Below are 23,317 nucleotides of genomic sequence, written 5' to 3' on the forward strand. Positions count from 1 at the left end.
ATCAGGCTATATTTACTATTTACTATATTTACTATTTTTGGGGTGAGTTTTTAAAAATGTCTTTCATTCACTGAGAAGCTGTAATACATCTTCTCATTGACAACTGTTTTTCAGAAAGCAAAATAGCTAGTAATGTTCAAAACAGAACATTTTGCCAAAGTTTTTACCTAATCAGTACACAGTGCAGTCAGTCGAGATAAGAACTGATTCTGCATCACTCTTCAGCCAGTCGGCAATGCCACAAAGGGAAAAATAGGAATCAGTCACAACAAAGCAACAAGCTTATTGTAACCTTGCTGTGGTTGCCCACAGACATAACCACAAAAATAGGAATGCAATTAATACAATGTCAGTATAATTTTAAGGATCAAAAATGTATTCTCCTATTTGACTGTACAAGGAATGTATCTCAGGTACCTTCAGCACTGTCTCAAAACATCATTGAAGGCATGGAAATGGAACTGGAGAAAGAAAAAGGACATCTTTCCCCTGTGCAATGATATGCTAAAACATGCTTCTTCTTAAATGATTTTTCTCCATGGTTTCCTTTCCACTGAACACACCACTGCTCAATCCTTTCTCCTGCTCTCCCACCAGACCATGCATGGCTCCTTGCTGGTGCAGCTGCAGGGGCTATCACGCTGGAAGGCAGCTCTCACCTAACACCTCTGCTCTCAGGGCAGCTCCTCTTGCAGCTATTTATCGTCTGCTATTTTTCTCAACCTAATAAATTTTTCTGAGAAATGGGAGCAAACAAATAAGTTGGTGAGTAGCCAGCGGTTAATACACCAAAAAAGCAGCCTGGCTTGAATGCTGTGGTGAGTAAGACTCCATTTCCCCTCAAGAATCCCATCTCTGATACTGTTACATAGTACCTTGTGATGCAATCACTATAAAAATGCATTAGTGCTTATTTTGATTTCGCAACAAAGCTTATGTCCAGACATAAATGCACATTATCAAGATTACAGGAATTTCGGACATATTTCTAGATAAAAAACTATTTACTGCCAAATTTATTTTTAGATAAACCAATCCCATGAAGACCATCAGTGTTGCGTCACACAGCCTGTGTAACTAAGTTATCAGTGTTAACGTGCTATTCCTGAGGACAAAAGGAGAAACAAAAAAACTCTTATTCAGCTTATCTATTTACCAACAATTGTCTGAGGTACATTTTATCCAGAACATCAATTTTAATGTTGTATTTGCATACTTAAGGGAAAGTGAAAGCTCATATGTATACAATATGTTAATTTGAAGACTTTCATAGGGTTGTGATAGGAATGCTATTTGGGTGATGAAGGATAGTTGAAGATGAAAAATTCACAGTATGGAATGGTTACAAGCAGAAATTTTCAGCAATAAATGTTTATCGTTGCTTGTGTCTGCAAATCCCTTAACAGAAACATTATTTTTCTTCCCTCATAATACCACTTTAAGAAATGAATAAACAACGATGACTAAGAAGCTTTGGCTAGAAATGACTTATTTTTTAAAATTTTCTAAAATTCAGAAGAGATTCATATAATGACCTTAAACCATCATGTTGCCTCTTTGGTTTAGCTTCACTTTACCTTCCATCTAGCACTAGGCAAAGGGTCATTTCTGTCCTGCATACCCCAGCTTGCAGAGCTCTCTAATGTATTTGGAGGATTTGTGCAACAACATATCTGCAGTGAAAAAACACTAAATGCAGAAAGAGAAAGAAAACAATTTCTTTGTTAGCACATTAGCAATTCAAGAGGATTGAATTCAGTTCCCAGCAGTATCAATGGCTCCCTGTATAAAATGTCAATCCTCACTTCCCATATGGAGCTTCACCACTTAGACAAGCTTAAATCTTATTCTTTGACTCTGAATCCTAGATTTTAGATCTGACACTGATGCACAGCTCATATCAGTCTGATTAGTTATTACATAAAAAATTCAGGTTAAAATGAAGACAATGAAATATAGGCATCTGAACTCCCACTAGAAGCAAAAAATTCAAGATCCAGAAATAAAAAGACTGACTCAGTTTGTTCTGAAATGCTAATCTACTGATTGGTCCCTCTTGGCTCTCCAAACACCACCAACTGCACCAGCATTGTCCTCAACTAAGGACAATGGAGAACTCAATTTTCTAGCCACTGCAGCCTTGCACTATATCCTTTCCTCAGATTCGCTCACAGTCATGACCATGCTGATGCTGTGACAACATGAAGCCACACATCATATCAGGCCTGCAAACATACCACAACTTTGCACCAACCATGTTTTCACAAAAAGCTTAATCAACTAGAACAAATTCTCCCAGCAAACTTGCAACACACTGATACCCACTGACAGTTAGGACTCTGCCATGGAAATACTGCCTCTGGCACCCTGGTGCTGTAGAACATAGGAAAATCTGTTTTACTGCAGCTGAATGAGTGAAGATGCTGTGATACATTAAATCTGGACTGAGTTTATACAGACAGATCAAGATCTTTATTTGCGAGGTATCAATTGTTATCAGATGAGCTAATCTGAAGGTTTGTCTTCTACTTGGAAAAAGAATAATCTTCTCCAGAAAAAAATGAACATAAACAGCATTCGGATCCAATGTACTGCAAAATCTTCATTTTCTGAAGGACTCTTGAACTTGTAGTCCTTTTCAAAAATTAACACAGATTTTCTTATATATTCTACAACAACAACACATCAGAGATGGTATTTCCATGGAGAAGTTCTAACACTAGCCGTCTAATCTGGAATATGAACCTAAATATGCACAGCTGCTTAAGACAAGTTTTACATGAATGGTCTCTCAAAAGTACTCCTGCATTGCAATGAAAATTCAGTGTAAGTCAGCTGAGTCTTATCCTTACCATACCTGTTACCTTAAAAATGCTAGAATTTCTGATGCAACACAAATTCATAGTATTCTTATTAGATATTACTACACTTTGTGAAATATTTTTACATCACAATAAGAAGAGTAACAGAGAACACTTTTACATTAAACTATCATTGCGTCAGGTATGACGGTTTACAGGAACATCCCACAGACTACCCAGAAGAACTTGGCTGGTTTTGCAATGGTTTGCCACACATCCCTGTGGTAACATTGTTTTAACACAAGATTACATGGCACATAGCCATGAATCCAAAAATCCCGATGGTGCATTTAGTATGGACTGCACTAACTAGTACAAAATGCTGTTGTAGGTGTTTGGTACTGGCACAAATGCTGTGCCATGCTACCACATCTCATTTACGGTTTGCCACAGTTTATAAAGAGGTGGCTGCTTCCTTCCATGAAATAACTAACAGTAGTAGAATTAGTCAAATATTTAGAAAGTAACTCAGTGTGAAACACTGCCTCTAAATGCAAGCAAGTTTTTTTTGGACAGTGTCTTTACTCCTTTATAGAGCTCTTTGCTTTGTCAATATGCAGAACAAAATAAGTCTGTCAGGACATTGCACTTGTTATCAGCTCATTCTCCTTAGATGGCAGTACTGTAAATATTTTTCTTCATTATCGCTCTGTCAGTAAATAACTTTGAAGGTGTGATTTAATCAAGAGGAATGCCAATATTTCACAACTTTTGGTCTACCTTAAAGGAAATGAGTAATAGAGAAACCCATGCACCAGGAAAAAAATGAGCAGAGGTAGTGGACCAAGGTCTGTCAAATAGGGTTCAAGACCACTTTGGTTGAATGACAGTTGATATATTTGCAGTACAGTTCATCTGTTTTCTTATCTGGTCAAGTGTTCTATAATAAATCAAAATTTATTGCATGTTTTGCAACCTTGTCAAAAGGCACGCCTAAGATTTTTGCTTCAGAAATAAATTCCACCCAACTGTGTACAAGAATTCACTTGACAATTTAGACATAGCTAAAATATTTTTGTATTTTCTAATGCCAACACTTTTGATCTAGCACCAACTCATCTGTTTTGCACAATACCACATTTACTTTCTACTAAATTCAATTATGTTTAAAAACTATCAGGAGATTTCAAAGTAATTCTCCAATGACAACTACTCATGAGGAAAAAAACAACAAGGTTTTTGGCCAAGAACCCCTATTCTCAAACCCATAACTGCTTCTCATCCCCCTTTTCGCTTGCCTTTTTCCCTTTTGGGAGTGTTTATCTCTGAACAGAAAAAAGCAACAGAATGTCGTGATCAACCTCAGTAATATTTTTTTGGTGTACACAACTAAATTGCTTGTGAGGCTGGTCATATGTTTCTGCATATTGTCTGTAAAAAAAGACAGCTGAAACAAAACTTCAGAACAGTCCCAAGCTCTTCACATTACTATAAACAGCATTGACAAACTCCAAGTAAGTATTAATGAAACCAAATGTTTACTGACAAAGTGCTTCAAATTTTTCTGGGAGGTTTTTTTTTTTTTTACTTATTAGCAATTAATCAAAAATAGGTAGAGAATAACCAAATCATTACAGCTTGAAGTTCAGCGTTATAAGACTCACCAATTGTATGCAGGATCACATGGTAAAATTGCACCTAAGTATGCAGTAAGTGAAGGGCTTTCTAGGATAAGTGGTGGCATGCCTGTTTTCCTTTCTACAGGCACTGTTCAGAGTGAAAGAAAAATATTTTTATCATATAAACAGAAAGTTTCCAAAAATAATGGTTGCTTCACTATGAAGTTCACTATCTTGGTCTACTCTGAATACACCAGGACAGACACTTGAGATAGGTCTGTTTATTACCCTCATATGAAACTCTTCCAAACACAACGAACAAACCACTGCCTTTAAAATACTGCAAATGCCATTTTCCTCTGCTATCAAATTCTATGTCTGTTTGCAGTTACATGAAAACCTGAAATCCCAAGCAATATGACTTCAAGAGAACTGCTTACCATTGTGTTTATGCTGCTGGCCAAAGAATCCACACCAATGATGTTTAAAAAAATGTTTAGGAGCATTAGATACAAGCATTAACACTTTTCTATTGATCATCTATGATGCTATTGCTGTAAGCCTGACCTCAATTTGAAATGCTAAATACGCATTACTGTAAAGACTTTTTTTCTTGTCATTATTTATTAATTTCTGTTTAATGCTGTTTCCTACTCATATTAGCAAAGCAATTGAAATTAACTTGGCTGCATTACAAATAAATATTACCACACACCACTTCATTAAAAACCTGCATAGTTGGAGTAACCAGTTAATATGTATAAACTGCTAAGACTGGAAAACACTTATTTGTCCAACCTTGTTTTCAGAGATAACTTTCTGAAATCTACACCTTCAAAACTAAAAATTTCTCTGTTCACTGTCTTTCATATTGGAAAACTCAAAATAAAATCCCTTCTAGGTTTTTAACTTCATGATTTAAGTTTTGAAGGGGAAAGAACTCTTACACCCATACATTAAAAAATAGGGTATTCTGAAAATCTTCATAACTTTCAAGGTCATAAAGTCCTTCTAAGGATTTCTATTCAGCTTCGTGTAATATTAGAAGCTGTATGTCAGCAGTGAATCCATGTATCCTTATCATCTATAGATTTTTGGCAGACACAGGAAAACTTCTTTTATTACAGATACTTGTGTCCTATTCTTTGACCACTTGAAGCTCAGTGAACTTTGTTCTGTCCTAAGTTTTTCATATGCTTGACTCAAAGTGCACTCAGGTCTCCTTCTTTCTCCCTGTCTCTCAAGCCTTTCCACAGTACCTTGAATTCCCTTCTGCATTTCCTGTTTAATACTCCCAAGTCACTATGACATTTGCTGGTAGGTGGGCAGAGCATCCCAGAGTATGAATGGCTTTTGCTAAACAACCTGCTCTCTGGTTGGTATGTGCAGATTGCAGCAAACAATTACTAAAGCTGAGATTTCTCCCTCTTTCCCTCAGCAAATTTACTAATAGAATATTTGTCCTCTAAGTGACAATCCTCTCTAGAACTTGGAGAACTTAAACCTTTCTAAACAAACAAACAAATAAAATCTTGGAAAAACTGTAAACCCCAAAATTTCTGAGGAGAAAAAAACCCCCATATATAATTTAAAAAAGATTATTATGGAAATAAGAGAAAACGATAGAAAGACGAAAGAAGCTTAAGGAATGGGGCAGACTTAATGAGGACAGAAAACCAGGAAAAAAGGAGGATAATAACATGTGCACTTTTTAGTTGTGTGCTGTTCCTATCTTTTCAGAAAGCATGCTTTTAAGAGTACTTTTTTAAAAATACACATGCAATTTTGGTTTGTTCTTAACTAGGTTTTGTATAAACCAAAGGAGATTTGAAACCAAAAACCTAGAACGGAACTCCGTGCTTCATTACTCTCATTCAACTCACTCCCATCACTGTTTCTTCTAAGAAGAAAGGTCACAGAGTGGCCTTTTCACAGTACTGGTGAAGTGGATAGACAGATAACTCATTCTATTTTCTGTGGCATGTAAGTAACTGAGGAACTACATACTGATCAGACACGTAAATTATGTAGAAATGTCATCATCAAGTCACCAGATTTCTAAATCATCAGCCTTACTTTGCTTGTGAAAAGGGTAGTGGTGTCTGTGAGAATTCATATGGGCAACATTTATAAATTGGCTTCTGGTGATTTACGTAAGACAGAGGACTTTATCCCAGTGATTTGCAAATTACATCTCCAAGGGAACCTGCAAGTTTCTTTTCCTTCACAAATACAATGACGACAAAACAACTTACGTTCAACTTGATCAAACATTACTGAGAACAAGAAATCTCTTGGTGTCATGTAATATTCTCCTTCATATTCCAATGATGCAAAATGCATGAAGCGGTGCTTTCGAAGAGACAGCCTTTCATCCACTTCTGCATGAATGACATCTTCCTTCTGAAAAAGAAAAAAAATCCATGCAGAAAGGTTGTTGCATTTGTAGACCAAAGCTGTAAATAGAAAGAATCCTATACCCAATCTTGATTAAACTCAATATTTTGTGGGTAGCCACAACAAGACGCTACCAGGAATTAAAGCTTTTATGACACAGTCTTAATGAATGGCATGCTTATATGACATACAAAGTATTTTTTGGCTTCATTGAGAGCATGCTTTAACAACACAGCTGAGCCAAATTAATGGCTTGCTGTCACCAAAGAGTCCCCCTGCTTCCCACTTCCCTGCTCTTGGCTATATGGTCCTGTTCCTCCTTGTTTGCCAGCTCTGCTACTTGGACTCTTGCTGAGACAAATTTAGCTCACTAACTCAACTAAAAAACTAAATCCACCAAAGAGCAAATAGTATTTTTTCAGGTTAGTGACTAGCTCAGCAAAGGCTGAAATGTGCTCTGTTTTTGTGCAAATGATCCATTCCTGAAGTTAATTATCAAGTTGTGGAGCAACTCCTAAAATGGGAGAATAATGATGTTCTAGTTTAAATATGGGACTGTCTTTGAGAGAAGTCAGAAAAATGGGAAAAGCAATGAAAATACCAACAAAAGAGCCAAAGATCATATCACTAAACCCAAAGATTCAACTAGTCAAGCAAACAGAAACCTTCCAACTCCACCCTTAAATATTGAGAGACTCAGGATCAAAATCATTCAAGTTGACAGCTCTACAAGTAGTAACAGCACTTACTGGCAGCAAGAGGACACAGACACAGTGAAACAGAGATGTTTACATTTTAGGATTTCAGAGATAGTAACTGACAACAGGAAACAGGAAAACAAGAAACTCTAAAAGTCAGAACACACACTGTGTGTATTTGAACATTAATCGTGGAACAACAACTATCATAATATATTATACTTAATTATAATTCTATGAAGGCTTCAACTTGCCATTTAATCCCATGCCTGGCACCCCTGTGTTAGCATTAAGGACTTGTCAAAATACTTCACTGCATGATAGGATACAAGCACCTTGTGATAGTCAATTTTAGTTTCCCCTTGTAGCACGTTTATTTCCCTCCAACCTTGGGTTTCAGTGAAGGGGGAGAGAGAACCAACAACAAGAAAAACCCCCAAATACTCACAATTAAGATTTAAAACAGTCATACTCTGATACACCAGGAAAATGAGGGCTACTTCTAAGTATCTGAAGCCAAGATTTCCTTTGGTTTAGACAGAGCCATTTCGTACCACAGTCACCGTCTTAAGCTTCTTACACAGTATGGAGCTTCATCATGGCCTAGAACACAAGCGCACTGCTGTTGTTGAGACCTGTGTGTTCTGGAAAACACTGCTGAAAAATAAGTCTAATGTAGCAGGAACTTTAGATTTATTCTTTTTAAAACTTTGAGGGACAAGTGACTCTGTAATTACTTAGTTAACAAGACTTAACAAACGCTGCAAATATCAAATGAATAGTTCATAGCTGCTGGGTATTAACATGCAGCATTCTTATTAAAATCATCTCCTTCTCAGAGTAACATGAGCAATTTTTGCCTGACGGCAAATTTAAAAAGAAAATGGAAAATTGCTTCACAGTTGTCCTTTAACTAAAATTATGGAATGAAAAGCAATCTTTCTGCACAAATACAAAATAAAAAAGTTCAGACAAGAAGTAAAAAGCTAATCCTACAACATCTTCAAACCAACTGGGTTTTCAAGTTTTTTAAGTCTTGCAGCATTTTCTGAATACTGTCTAAAGCTAAACTTGTTACTGATATCAAAGCACTGAATTTCAGCAATCCACGATTTTAACTGAAATTGATAGGTACAAATTCACCTATTAACTCTGAAGAGTGCCTTGTATTTCAAAAAGAATGTACTCCCATCAGAATTACAATCACGTGTGACTGTGGATTCATCAAACCTTTTCTTTTTGTGAAACCAGAATTCCTGATTTGCAAAACAGCCTTGGGTAACTTCTCATGAAAGTCAGCTTCAAATACTAGCACAAATAAGAAAAGAAAACCTTACAGGATGAAATGTGGCAGCTGTGCCATCTCCTACTTAATTTTAAAAGCTCTTGCAAAATTCCTGACATCCTGCCACTGTGTGAGAAACTCGGCATCTGCAAAGAGCACTCTGACCCCTCTGGACATGAGCACAAGCTCAGCTAGAACAGCTACAAACTCTTTTAAAAGCTGCATCCCTCCCTCTCCTTCACTGTTGTTTTCTTCACCGATACAAATGTCTCCAAGGCTTCAGCAAAGCAGGGATGCCAGACCCACCAACGACAATTGGTAAACGATGGAAATACATGGGAAGAAGTAGAGAGCTCTAAAGTTTTGAAAAAAGATAAGAAGCAAAACTCCCATTTGTTCCGAGAAGAGATAAATGAGTGAATAACTATTCTAATCACTATTCCAAATGCCTAAACAAAGATTAAATAAAAATTGCATTTTGAAGAAAAGGCTGATTCAATCACATAAGATTGATCTTCTTTTGAAGTACCAATCTAAAGTGTGTATAGAAGAGCAAGCTCTCTCAACAATTCAGTATCCTTCCCACTTCAATTAAATCCTGACTAATTTCCAAGTACTTTTTCCTGAGTCATCCAAAGAGGCCGTCAGATAAAAAATATTTGACATTCCTGACATTTCTAAAAACACTGTCAAAGCTCATTTTGCTCATAAAAATGCATGTATTGGGCAAAACACAGAGTTTTCCTCTCTAATTGTATTCCACAAAATGACTTTCGAGTAAAGGCAAGTATACTGCAGGAAACAATTATGTATCTAAGGCTGAACTTCACATATTAAGGTATCTGTAATCTAACATCTCAGCGGTTTCCAACAGTGGAAATTCAAAGCAAGTTGGATACAAAAATTCAAATTTTGGAGAGGCAATGGATGAGAAGAATCTATTACTATGGCTCCTACAAGATTCTTGTAAGCATAATTTAAAATAACCCTGAGATTGACTTGGGTTTATTTCTGTCTTTAACAGTGCCATACAAGAAGAAATCAAACCACAAAGGGTTATCTATGTGGCATGAACGGTAAGGCTTGGGCTGAAATTCCATTCTTAACTTGTTATACTGTGTGTGGGTCCAACCAGGTCTCCAAATGCTGCGTGTTCCCACGTGCTCCACAGCATCCCCACAACCATGTGAACTGAGAATGAAGTTTCAGCTTTAACGTGGAATTTAGTTGCCTTTATGGTTTTATGTGAAGCCTCCAATGCCAATTTCACAATGTCCATGGCAAAGCTATGATAGTTGATGGTAAATTAGAATTGAATGACATCAAAAGGGCTTGAAAAGGATTCAAGTGTTTTGCTCTGCAGTCGACACGGCATGGGATCAGTGGCTGACCAGATAGTGGCATCTACAAGCATTACCAAAGACTCTGTTTTCCTTCTTGGCTTCCTGCAATGCCTAAGGGCAACAACATTACTTCATAGAATTAATTTTCGGGTTGATATAATGAATCTATTTATTGGTCTCTTAATTTAAGATGCTGTTAAAGAATTCATTCAAATATTTGGCTTTGATTTTTTTGGCACAAAAAATAGCAAGCTTAAGTCAAATAAAACTCTTATGTCTATTGTATCTTTGAACTTCTTTAAAAAATACATTAAATAAAAATGAAGAGTGACATAAATAAAACCTCAATAATCCTTACCTGTGGTTTTAGTAACACTGCTGATCAATGTGATGTGATTTTTGGTAACACTAATTCTTCACCCATTAAAAATCTAAGTCCTTGTGTACAAACTCAAATATTTACTGCTGATTATTAGTCTGAAATGACTTAAAATAGCACATACACTTACCTCTCCCTTCAATTTCAAATTCTGTCTTCCCCTTTCATTCATTTGACGTTTTCTCTCTTTGCACAGAATTTGGTATTTTGATGTGCTTGTGGCTTTCATGTTTTCCATCTTATTTTTTTATGCTTTTAAAATAGAATGCACTTTCCAGTTAATATTTCCAATATAATTTTTCTTTCTTCACTCTATTCCTTTTCATATAATCTACTTATTTTGCCTCTTTGTATCTTTTCTTCCACCATCTATAGACCTTCTTTCACTTTCCCTTTCCCTCAGGAAAAATTAAAATTAAACTATTTTAAAATTTCTTTTTCTTTGTCTGAAAAGAGGCTCAATGTTTTTTTTTTTCTTCCTTTCTTTAATCTGGAAGAATTAACTCGTACCACTCATTTTACCTGCTACAAGAATAACTAAACCAATGTGTGGGATGTAATTAAAATCCAGTTGGTGCCAGCAGGCTCCCTGGGAGCCTTAGGTTTGGATCCATTAATTCACACTAGATCTACAGAAGAATTTAGAAACTCTATATCAAATTCTGTAAGATGGATGAAAACTTTACAGTTAACTAGTGTCATTATTGTATCTCAGTTTCAACTCAATCCAATTCAAAATGATCAAAATAACAGAAAACGCAACTTGACCTCAAACCCCGCTGCACATGTTAATGTACCCAGTATGCATGCTGAATGTGCAGAGGATAATGCTCAGAACTCAAGGTTTGAAAGTTTCACATGATGCAAGAATTGACAGGTAAAAAGACTTTTGACAAGAAATGCATTTGATAGAAATATGTGACTTAGAGAAAGCTAACATTTAAAACTGTAATATTTAAGAAAGTTTGTATATGTGCAAAAGTAGTTTGTGCTTTCACAATAAAAAAGTGAGCCTTGTATTATGCCCAGTCTTGATCAAATGCGCCAGACAAAACAAATATCACATTAAAGACATAAAATCAGAACCAAAATGTTCTCATGAAGTAAATTGATCTGTATTATATTTTTCAATGTCATATTTTCTGACCTTGCAGACCAAACTGCCAGCCTAGACATAAAGTAAGCCAGGGGAAAAAAAGCACTGAACTTATACAAACTTATTTCTCTGGAAATAAGTTCTAAGTATTTGAATGACTGTTTAGCAATGTGAAACTAAATAAACAACAACATTACTAAATATTCCAACAGTCTTGAAATGCCTACATATGAAATGGGTAAAAGCTTAAATATCTTCTCAGGAGCTACTTTTGAGACAGAGAAGAGAATGCCAAAATAAGGAAAAGCGCAGAATGCAAAAGTCTTATATCTGGCTGCTCTTAATGCTGCTGATGTAAATACTCAAAAATCAGATGAAGCCCTTTCTATGCACTAACAGCTGCCACTCCCCTTCTTTCTTTCAAATAGCTGCTCAGTCAGTTCTGCTGTGCTGATACTAATTAGTAAGGGTTATGTTTGAAACAGCAGCTGAACAGTTTACTTGTACATAAACCTCTGATGTTTTTGGTTTTAATTTTTCTCTCCCACTCTTTGTATTTCACTGAGTTCTGACTAAACTGTGCATACAGAGCAGACCTTCTACTGTTATGAGAACCCATACAGATGGAGAATTAACTCAAATATGAGAATAATACAGAAAACAGTCTCAGTTTATAAGTGTTTTTAATTTCAGCACTTAGTTCTAGAAATTTCAGCCTTGGCACAGCTTGTTTTTAAACATAAGCTTAAAACGAAGTAGAAAGCTACCACATTTCTCCTAACAGAACATAACGAAGGCAGATAAGGTGCCCAAGCTCTAATAAGCCAGGGAATCAGTTCATTTAACAAACCATACATTTTCACATCTACTTGCAAGTTATCACACCGCCCTACTTACACATTCCCCTACTGAGGCTGACATAGCACTTGAACACTCTGGTGCAGAAGTACTAAATACATACGGAGCGGCAGGGGGACCACACTGATGCCTCAAAGGCACACACCCGTAAATGTGTTCGAATGGCTTTCTGGGAAAGCTCATCACACTGCTATTGTATTTAACTGTCAGTGGACTCAAGTGAAAAATGTGTTATATACCTACTTCTCACTGACCTTTTTCAGTCAATCATTGCACACTAAAGTGCAGTTAAAATGTGAAGACACAAATACATTTATGTCTAGAAGTAAGACGAGCTAGATATTTTTGAAAGATACTATGTGCAAATGAGTAAACAATACATGGTACTTAACTATTTGCCTCTAAAATCATAGAATCATAGAATTATATAGAATGGATTGGGTTGGAAGGGACATTAAACACCACCTAGTTTCAAACCCCCTGCCAACGAGACCAGGTTGCTCAAATGCCCATCCAACCGGGTCTTGAACACCTCCAGAAATGGGGCACCCACAACTTATATGCAACAGGTGTCAGTGCCTCACCACCCTCACAGTAAAGAACTTCTTCCTGATACACAATCTAAACCTGCCCTCTTTCACTTTGAAACCATTACCCCTTGTCACATGCCCCTTTTAAAAATCCCTCTCCAGCTTTTGTGTAGCCCCCCTTTAGGTACTGGAAGGCTGCTTCATCGCAGAGTTGCTCCAGCCCACTGATCATCCTTGTGGCCTTCCACCGGAGTCACTCCCGCAGGTCCATGTACACTGGAGGCCCCAGAGCTGGGTGCAGTACTCCAGGAGGGGTCTCACGAGAGAGGAACAGAGGGGCAGAAAGCACTCCCCTGAACATGTTGGTAAAGCTTGTTTTGAGTTGCCATATCTTTATTTTATCTCCCCATTCTCAATTCAAATGATGTATGGAGTGTCTCTCAGCACACCTTCTCAGGAGGAGCTGGGAAAGGCTCTAATCCATCTGATTTTGTTTACCCTGAGCTTGCAGATCCTTAGGATTTTTAAGTTAATAGGAGTTTACCCCTTAAGCGTGCTTGTGCTGTAGAAAGAAACCATATGCCCTTTCACATAACTTCTTGCTTTGTTTGAGTAACTCAGATAGTAGCTCTACTTCATCTGTTCTGAACTGCCTCAAGAGATAACCCATTTATTACATGGGGTTCAGTTTTAACTGCACGCCCTTCAAAATGGGACTGTATTTGCCTGAGTTTGAGAAGTGCAGCTTCAAACCGTGGGAATTTTTTCAGTCCGACTGATGCCAACTGCATGGTGCCACCTATTTACCTGATGCTTTATAGCTTTAAAAGGTTTTTACTGTTGTAGTGCTTGGCCCTGTTAACAACTGTACAGACAGGGAAAAAGTTAACAGCTTTAACAGCAAGTGATTGAATGCTAGATCAGTTTTTGTTCTGAACAAGAAGACAAATTAATTCTGGATTCACTGTTTATATGAAAGAATTTAAAGGAAAAAATAAACTGTTTAATGGTAGACACAGTAGACTGACCTAAGCAGAAGAACATAAAGGAATGCATGTTCAAAACTGAGATTAGGAGAAGAAGACAAAAAGGGGAAGTGACTTTCCAATAGGCAAAGTAAGCAGAACAGGCTCAAAAGAAATTTAAAGTGAAGAAACACCGAGGATAAGGGAGCTAGACTTGATGCAGCAGTATGAAAGACAGTCAAGAAAGGCATAATAAACTCTGAAGTGGTTAAGTTTTCAAGATTTCATTTTCTTTTGTAATTAAACAGATGTATCCTGTTAGCATTTAATGGTTGTGTATATTTAAGTATATCCACATCCATGTATGAATAAGAGAGACTAGAAAGAAGATGGCTCACCTAATCTATTTAAGGGCTGAGAAAGAAGTGGTAAATACAATGGTATGGGAATTAAGATAGTAGGGAGTTTAGTGATAATTGGAGGAGAAAAGCAAAACAAACAAACAAAAATATACCAGAATTTGTCTCACAAGTTTTTTAAAACAGCTTCTAAGTGCCTCTGTCAATGATTACATACAATTTCAATAGTTCTGTACACCCTATGTTTGCAGCAATGTGCCAAAAGCATTCCTGAAAAGCCATTACGCCAGCATGGTATCTTACAGACAGTGTATCATATGCTTCAAGGGAAACACTGGGAAAGAAACTGCCTCTCTGTCATCAGAGAAGATTGTCACTGGCACGATTCCGAAACAACATTTCAGAATACCAATTTTGTTTAAGCACTATTCTTAACATGTTTGCACATCCAAAAATGTTTTAAGCAGTGGCTGAAGGAACGGTGCCATCCATAAGAGGAGATGTAGAAGAGCCTTAGATTGCTTTATTGCTCCCTGAAACACACTGCGTGCCTAGTAAATTAAAATGCAAATTCTGGTAATTTTTAACCAAGGTACTTTGGACTTGCCAGGGAATTTTCATCACAACACTGGGACAGCATTACAAGAAACACACGCAGTGCTGCAGTTGCCAACCAGGGAAACACAGCACTGATCAAAACCAACTGCGCAGCCGCAGAACCTATGGACTTACAACTACTTCCCTACCACAGACAAGCATAGACAAAGCAGAAATATCCTGGGACTTCATCATCCTGGACTAAGAACTATGTTTCTGTATGGAAGAGTAAATACAACTCAAACCAGACACCTCCACAAGGCTTACGAATGACACTATTAGAGAATTAAAAAAAAAAATAATTAGAATCTTAAATATGCAAGAATCATGTGTGCTAATTGACACCAGTTTCTGTAAATGAGTGCTTCTAGTTAGTCAGTCTGCAAATACTTTAAAAGAAACTTGTAGTTGTTATTAATTTATCCAAATGTCATTGTTTCCATTTTGGAAGGCTTTGACATACAGAAAACTCAGTACAAAAATGCAATGACTGCTGGAAGAAAGTTCTGATGACCATTGCTCAACTGAGACAGGAGCCCTTAATTTATTTTTTATGAAAAGCAAGATCTTCAAGGTGGTGCTTTAAGGCTCTTGTTTTAATTCACACTTGTATTTAGTAGTATTACAGGTCACTGTACGTTATAACAGTGAACATACCAGTTGCAGTGTTAGGATGGCTTTATAGAGCAAAGTGGCATAAAAACATTTATTGCTAAAGGAATTAGGAATTTTATAGTTTGTGGTTTGTTGGGGTTTTTCCAAAATAAAAACAAACAAACAAAAATACCCAAACCCACAACAAAAATTAAATGAAAACACCACAAAATAGAAGAGGTCATTCAACTACACAAGGATTTGTTACAAATATTCTGAAAATAAAAACAAACAAAAAAATCACTGTTCAAAATAAAGAAGTGCCCAAACAGTAGGCAATACTCAAAACATACTATTCCCTTAAGGAAAAAAAAATAAAATCTAAGAATCCTAGATGTGGCAGATTGCTGGAAAGACAGGAAAACCATGTTCAGAAAGTGGTAAAATTCCTTTCTGTGATAATGTGACCATTACAGAGCTATTCCCCCAGAAGCTTGAAAACTTCCTGGAAGTGTGTGTGTGTGTATGGAAATTATAACAAAATTTTCTAAGATAAAGACACATACAAACTGAAAAAAAAAAAAAAAGAGAGAGAGAAAAAGACATATATGCTCCAGGTTCCAACCAAGTTGAAAACAAAAGAAACTTAACTGAATGTCAGGGTATACTTTTTACTCAACGAAAAGTCTATCAGATTTTAATCCCCATTATATTATTAGCTATGTTACACCAAGATATCTTCTCAGTTCTCGGAGAGCCTGGTACTTAAAAAGGTGCCATAAGTGATGGGGAGTTAACTGATAAGGTTGCCATAGAAAAGACTACCACCACCAATCCTCCCAAAGCATTCAACAGCATCTGGGAAGTGTGAAATTCTTCACTTTATTTCAGTGAAGTAACACTATTAGTTAAAACTTTCACAATGGCAAATTAATCAGAGAGTAACAACACATAGAGGAAAGAAAATAAATTGCTTTAAAGCTTCCCTTTCTGTCTTTTTTTTCTTTTCTCTTTATTTATTAAATGGTTTGTCACACAGATGAAAAATGGCTTACAAGTTAAGCTCTTTAGAAAAGTGGTCAGAGCTATGCTCAGAGGATTTAGCAGGTCCCAGGAGGTACTGAAACAAATATCCATATGTCCTGTAAGATTAATACAACAATAACAACAAAGTCACTGCAAGCACAAGAAATGTTTATACTGTAATTAAGTTGTAAAATTATATTTATTTCTCCATAAAGCTGCTGACTTCCCTTCTAAACAAATGATTTGTTTTCTGTAGGAGTCACTGATCTTGTGACAATGTCATGTGTAAAACCTGAATGTCCTAAAACACACTATATTTTCCAATGACCAGGCATATTTTTCATAGACTTGTTTATTTTTTTAAACTTTCTACCTATGCAGAATTTTTCTTCTAAAGCATTTCCATTTGACACAGAAATTACACATGGAAAGACTGGATGAAAAGAAACAGCTAAAACAGTCCTGGTGTGCAACTTGTTCAGAAAAGTAGAAACCACAGTGAAAGTTTTATCTAAATTCTGATATTTCCATTTACTAATTAAACATTTTCATCAACATTAATGTCTAAAAAAATCACAATTCAAAATATTTGAAGCAAGAATTCAGAAATCTAGAATTTCCCTTATTCAAATGTCTTACTACCTCTAAATGGGACATAAGGAGATGACTGTTCAGAATGTTAGATTTACATCAGAGAAATTCAAAAGATCCCTTTTCCATTCAGTCTGTTCAATAAGAGTTATTCTAAAAGTTGAATTCAGTATGAAACTCAGTGAATAAAGTAACACTGACAAATATTTATTTTAATTGAAGCTATTAGAGAGTGTAAAACCAGTGTATTCCTGATTACAGCAGAGTTGCAATGACCCTTCATTTTTTACCAGTGTTTATAAATTCCATTCTCTAATTTTGAACTTTTCTTCTATAATGAAAGTTCAAGTATGTTTTCTCAATCCTCCCTTCAAAGCCCATCACTGCTGCACCTTCAGTGAGACTGCAAGGTCACAACACAGCACTACAATTTTCTTCTCTGCAGCATCTGAATCTAGGAAAACCCCGTACCTGGTAGGTCATTCACTTTTCTGTGCTACATTCCTCTGTACCAGAGATAAAGTTGTTTTCAGCCATCCTGGCTGCACCTTAAACAGCTTTTGCAGAGGTTGTAGTACCGTTTAAGCAGGTCATCAAGTATCTGCTGATTTTCTTCTTCAAGACCTTGGTGGTTATCAGTGTTGCTTCATTTATCAAATCCGTCATATTCTTGGAAGCAGACTGTGCTATTAGCACAAACCGTAACATTTCTTTGGGAGGTTTAAAACTTCATCTCTTCTCCTCCTCTTCAAAGTTTTTAAGACTATTTCAGACTTCTTTTGCAAAATAGTTTGACTATGGCATTTAATTCAAGAAGGATGAAATTGTGTAAAACCCAGACTGAGTCAAATGAATGCTTTGCCCAACCCTTTTCTCTCAATAAATGAACAACTTCTCAGACATCTTAAGACTTCAGGTACATGTACATCTTTCAAAGTCTGACTGCCAATTTGTAAAAGTTTACAGTAGTAACTAAAAATAATGCAAGTTAGTTTTCCCCTGCCCTGTTGGAGAAGATTCACTAGCCACCACTATAATGGTTTGAAAGCACAAATTAATGACTTCATTTCTAGCTAGCACTAATCATCAACCACAAAAACCAGATTCATTCTGGATTTGTAGCACTGAAGTCAGTGGAGAGATAGGTAGAAACTAGTTGCAGGGTTGTTCTCACTGTGCTTAGGAAACACCTTGTTCATTTTCAAAGTCAATGAAAGAGAAATGCACACACTACTGCATCTAGGACATGGGCTCCATAAAGCTCAAATTCTCCTTGCCTTCATGTGCATTTAGGTAGGCAGCCTTTGGGGAACATCTGCAGCGAAAAATGGGGTCCCAGGGCACCCCTTACTGCAAAGAGACATATTCATTTAAAGTAGTTACACAGATACCCTGCTTCTAACTGCAGAAAAGGTGTCCTAGTACCCTTTTGTCAAAGGCTCTGTAGTGCTCCATAGCCTTGACTTGCCAGCAGATTTCAAAAGCATCTCTATTCAGAAAAACAAATAAATGCACACATACACTGTAATACTTAAGCTCATGCTCAGAGATGAACTCATGCATGTGTCTAGTCCTGTCTTGAAACTATTTAGAAAACATTTAAATATCTTCCTGAATTAGGTCAGAGGTGGTCTCAGAAGAATGGAGGAATGACTGTGCTGGGTCAGACCAAAGGTCCACCTCATCCAACACTCTTTCTCTTTCCTTTTGGTCTGTGGCTGCAAGGTTAGAGCAGCTGAACGTGTCAGACGTACTTAAAATCTAATAGCAGTGCATCTGCATCAATTCAAGCACTGGTCATAAGCAAATGCTTAGGAAGGAATAAAAATATTCTCTCAGTATTAATCTATTTTGAGTTCAGGGACATCCTGAGCTGGATGTGATTTCTATGTATTTAACAACCCTTGGTTATATCACTTTCTGGCACTTATCCAGCACCTCCTTGAGTCCATGAAAACTTCTAGCTACTCTAATGACTTTTGGCATGGAGTTTCACACATCTATTGCCTATTCTGAAGAATTGCACAATGGATAATAGACCCTGGGAATGTCAAGGTCATGTCAAATTATATGCTAGTTTTGTGACTGAGGCAAACTTAAATATAATTGATTATTTCTCTCTCCAGCATAGATGTTTAACACACATCAGTCTCATAGTAGAGGTGAAAAAAGTTCTTAAGTGCAGTTTCCATATCAGTTCATAAACTGCACTAAATAATAAGATGACATCACCACAATCTTTTTCATTAATGACTTATCCAGGGACATTTTCTAGGAGAAAATGCTATTTCTTTATTCCACTAACCAGTCCTTTAAAAATTCTTTTACAGGCCACTTCTTAAGTAGTTTCTTATCCGTTTTAATAAACATTACTTAATAGCTCTGCACACTGCCAAAATCCATTATCTTAAGCTGTAAATCGATATCTGGAAAAAATGCTTTAACTTCAACCTGAATATAAGCATTGTGCTTGTTATACACTTTGTTTTCTGCAAAAATGCAGCTGCACATTTTAAATTAAACTGTACATAGTTTTACTCACGACTGATAAAGTTTCTCACACTTCACTGATCTCATTGATCCATCTAGAGCACTTTTAGGATTGCCAAACTGTTTTTAAGGTAATATCTGAAGCTCTTCAGACCAGAGTCTAATGATTATGTATGCCACTCTTCTCTAGCTCCTGGAAACAATCTGAAGTTATGGTATCAAAAGTGGGTCAAAAGCAATATGGTTGAAAATCAGGTTTTATTTTATTCAGGTTTTATTATTAAAGATTAACATTTTAAAATGCATCTTTGGGATAGATTTTTTTCCCCAGAATTCAAACATTAATTGTGAGGGGTGTTAATAACAGAATATATTTCTGGTATCTAAACTGCAGGGCTCCTCAGCAGGAGACTACTTCTTCCCACTGATTCCAGCATGACCTAAAGAAAGGTTCCTCAGTTAGGTATGTAAAGACATGTAAATGTAGATGAGTAAAGTTGCATGAATCTCTCACACAGTATCACTTTATGGCAAACTTCTGTAAGGTTTTGACTACCCTGCGGACTATCAGGACACACTCGCCAGGGTAACTCTATCTAAAGGAACAGCTCTAACTCAGCATTGAGCCTGCAACAGCATGAATAGAATAGTATGTTCCCAGAAGGGCTCAAATCTTTGTGTAGGCCAAAGATGTTTCTAATTGTGGTCAGAGCAGGGCCAAATGGCCTGGGTATGGCATTTTGGATAGACTTTCCTTGAGACTGAGCAGGAAAGAAGCAAAACTTGCTGTCTTTCAGTCATCAAGTTTGCTGAAAGCAAGGACCCATTTGCAAGGACTCAGAAGGCAAAGGAGACCTGTGTATAAATATCTTTGTTTTGCCTCCCCTAGATGCTTGAATTCTTTCTCTTTAAATTTACAGCTTTTAATCAAATAAAGTTGGTTTGCTCTTTTTGTGGAGCCTCCTACAGGAGATGTTGCAGACAGTTCCCTCTCAGACCATGCTTGACTTGCTTTCTCATCATTACATACCTTTAAAAATACTAAGTAATTAAAAAAGGTATCACTGGCTTGACTTTGTTTCTGGCAATTCACAGTGTTTTTAATGACCTGCTTTAAAGTGATTCTCCCTACATTTAGAAATCCATACAGTAAAAGCTGCTAGTTTAAAAAACAAGGGAAAAAACATAAGAGGAATTTTGTTTATATTAACAGTATTATAGATCCTAAAATCAAACGTGTATATATATAAAGCTACTGTAAATATGATCTGGTTGTCGAGATTGTCTTAAATATGCAGTACCAAGTTTTTCCCGTCAACAAACTATTTTACTGACAGTTCAGTAAAATAGCTGAATGTTCCAGTTCAGCTGACTAAAAGCAGATTTCTGACATGGCAGAGGAACATCTCTGGGAAGCACATTGCTCAGCCTATGGCAAAGTCACAACCAGCTTTTTACAGCAAAAGTGACACCTTGCTTATGATACCAGTGACAACATCACAGAGAACCTTCTTCATGACATACACAGTCATGAAGACAGTCTGTGTCTGTGGCAGCATTAAATACACAAAGGCAATATCTTTGGGTTATCTTTGAGGACTGAACTGGTAGTTTAGGAGCCATCACATAAATGCCCTAAACTCTGCTCTAGCCAACATTTTTATTAGCGACTTGGATGATGGAAACAGAAATGGAAGTAAAACTGAGTGTTGGGTATGTCTAGAAGCCATGATCTATAAGGAAAAACTAAGAGAAGACCTTTATACCGAAGATATCAGGGTTGCTATTTAATTTTGAAGTCCTTCACATTCTGCTTTTGCATGCTGTCAGAAGCCACCTAAATCTGCCTTGCCATAAGCAAACCAGTGTCTGTTCTGTGTCATTTCACCCCAGCTGAGTGAAGAGGCACTGTCACACCCTGGTCAGATTATTGCTGACACACAAACCCTCCCAAGATTTCTTTTACCATGCACACCCATGCTGTTACCTATTAGATTCTGGTGGTCTGGAAGTCACTGGGAGCTGACAAAAAAGAGTTGTCTGCCCTTCACCCAAATACAATACTATCAAGCACTCAGTGACTGGCTTTAACGAGAAGCTACCTTCCAACTTGCACTAAACTGCCATTCAGAGGTAACAGCAGAAGCAGCACTACCATTCACACTGTTTTCATTCTGCTGTCTACAAAGCTCCCAGGCTTCATAACTCTCCTTCTGAGCTCCTCTACTCCCTTGGTAATGTATATCTAATGTATATGGAATCTGGGCACCTCCCTGGGAGGTATTCTATTCCAGGCTCATGAGTATCTACCTAAAAAGTAGAATCACACCACCAAATACTGAGTTCTGGGCTCTGTTGCATACCTCCACAGAAGTCTTGAGAAAGAAATGGCCCCAGTACATCAAAGACTACAGCAGAAGACTCATCACCTCAACTGTGTGACAATAGAGAAGAAGCAGTTGGGACCAAGTAGCTCCAGAATTTTTAAAGCAGGTTATCAAAACAGAAAAGGTTTCCCAGAGAAGTAAACAAATTACCCCAGGTTTGACAACTTGCTTTCTCAAACTTCAGTCCAGTGACCCACTGCATTTGCTTAGATCCAAAGATGCAGATAGCTAAGTTCAAATCTGTGGAGCAATTCTCTCTACAGGACTGAAGTCTATGGAGTTATCGCTCATATATTCACATGCTGTCTTACTGCTCCTGCAACAGCTAGCTAGGCATTAAGAGCTAAGCATCCCACCCAGTCAAGTGCTGAATCCTGAAAAACTGGGAGTTTTATCACTCAAAATAGTTTAATTGCTTTAGCATATTTTTCATGTTAACTATAATTTTACCACTTACATAAACCCTAAATGCCATATTTTTTAATACGCTAGGCTTTCTCTCCCCAATTCTTTTAATGGAATAACCAGCATTGACAAAACAGCAAATGCTCTGAAGCATTTCCAAACCTGTGGCAAACTGTTCAAGTGCATCATTATCCTGAAATGGCATTACAGAAGCACTAAAGGGGCAGCCCTAACTTCTAGTTGCAGAACTCTGAAATACAGAAAAGCACTGGCAGAATGAACACAGTATTCCTAAAACACAGCATGAAGAATTTGAGTGCTCCCCAACGTACTTACAACCAGTCTTAGCAGACAAAGAAGCATAATTTATAGATAAAAACTATGTGCCCCTGCTTTGCCTCCCTAGTTACAAGCCATAAGTCTAAAACCATGATTATGCAAGTTGCAAACCTTTAAGAAGAGAGAGAAGTAAGACAGCTTAACCTGCCTGCCTTCAAATTTAAAACCCTCAGTCACAGATTTATCTCTGTTTATCATTCCCTTTAATTCTCTTCATGAAGTCTACAGAATTTATGTATATTTTGTATTCCAACAGACTTTCTGAAATAATAATTTATTCCAGATTCTTATCACTTTCAATATGCAGTTTTAAGTTGTACATTTCTATTCCCCATTTTTAAGATTACTCCCAATTTTTAATCTTGCACAGAGAAAAGGACATATGTATCTGTTTTACTAGATGATCTTCCCTAATCTTTTACACATAAAATATTCATCTTTGTTACTGTTTTTGCACTCTTTCCCAGACAATATATTTCTTGTGTGGCATGGTGACCAATACTATATACAGTATTCCAGATGGAGCCTAACACTCCTGTAACTGTATCACCTCTTATT

The 23,317-nt window shown here is 36.9% G+C and overlaps 1 protein-coding gene across 1 annotated transcript in view; it reads right to left on the minus strand.

Moving 5' to 3' along the window:
- MICU2 (mitochondrial calcium uptake 2) overlaps positions 1-23,317 on the minus strand; it is a 145,840-nt gene that overhangs the window by 60,599 nt on the left and 61,924 nt on the right. The window contains exon 2 of the mRNA XM_029960899.1: positions 6,676-6,823. Within this exon, the coding sequence (XP_029816759.1) occupies positions 6,676-6,823 (148 nt within the window). The remainder of the gene's footprint in view (positions 1-6,675; positions 6,824-23,317) is intronic.

This window comes from Manacus vitellinus, unplaced genomic scaffold (genome assembly GCF_001715985.3).
Source record: "Manacus vitellinus isolate BGI_N305 unplaced genomic scaffold, ASM171598v3 scaffold_2_pilon, whole genome shotgun sequence".
Taxonomy (NCBI): Eukaryota; Metazoa; Chordata; class Aves; order Passeriformes; family Pipridae; genus Manacus; species Manacus vitellinus.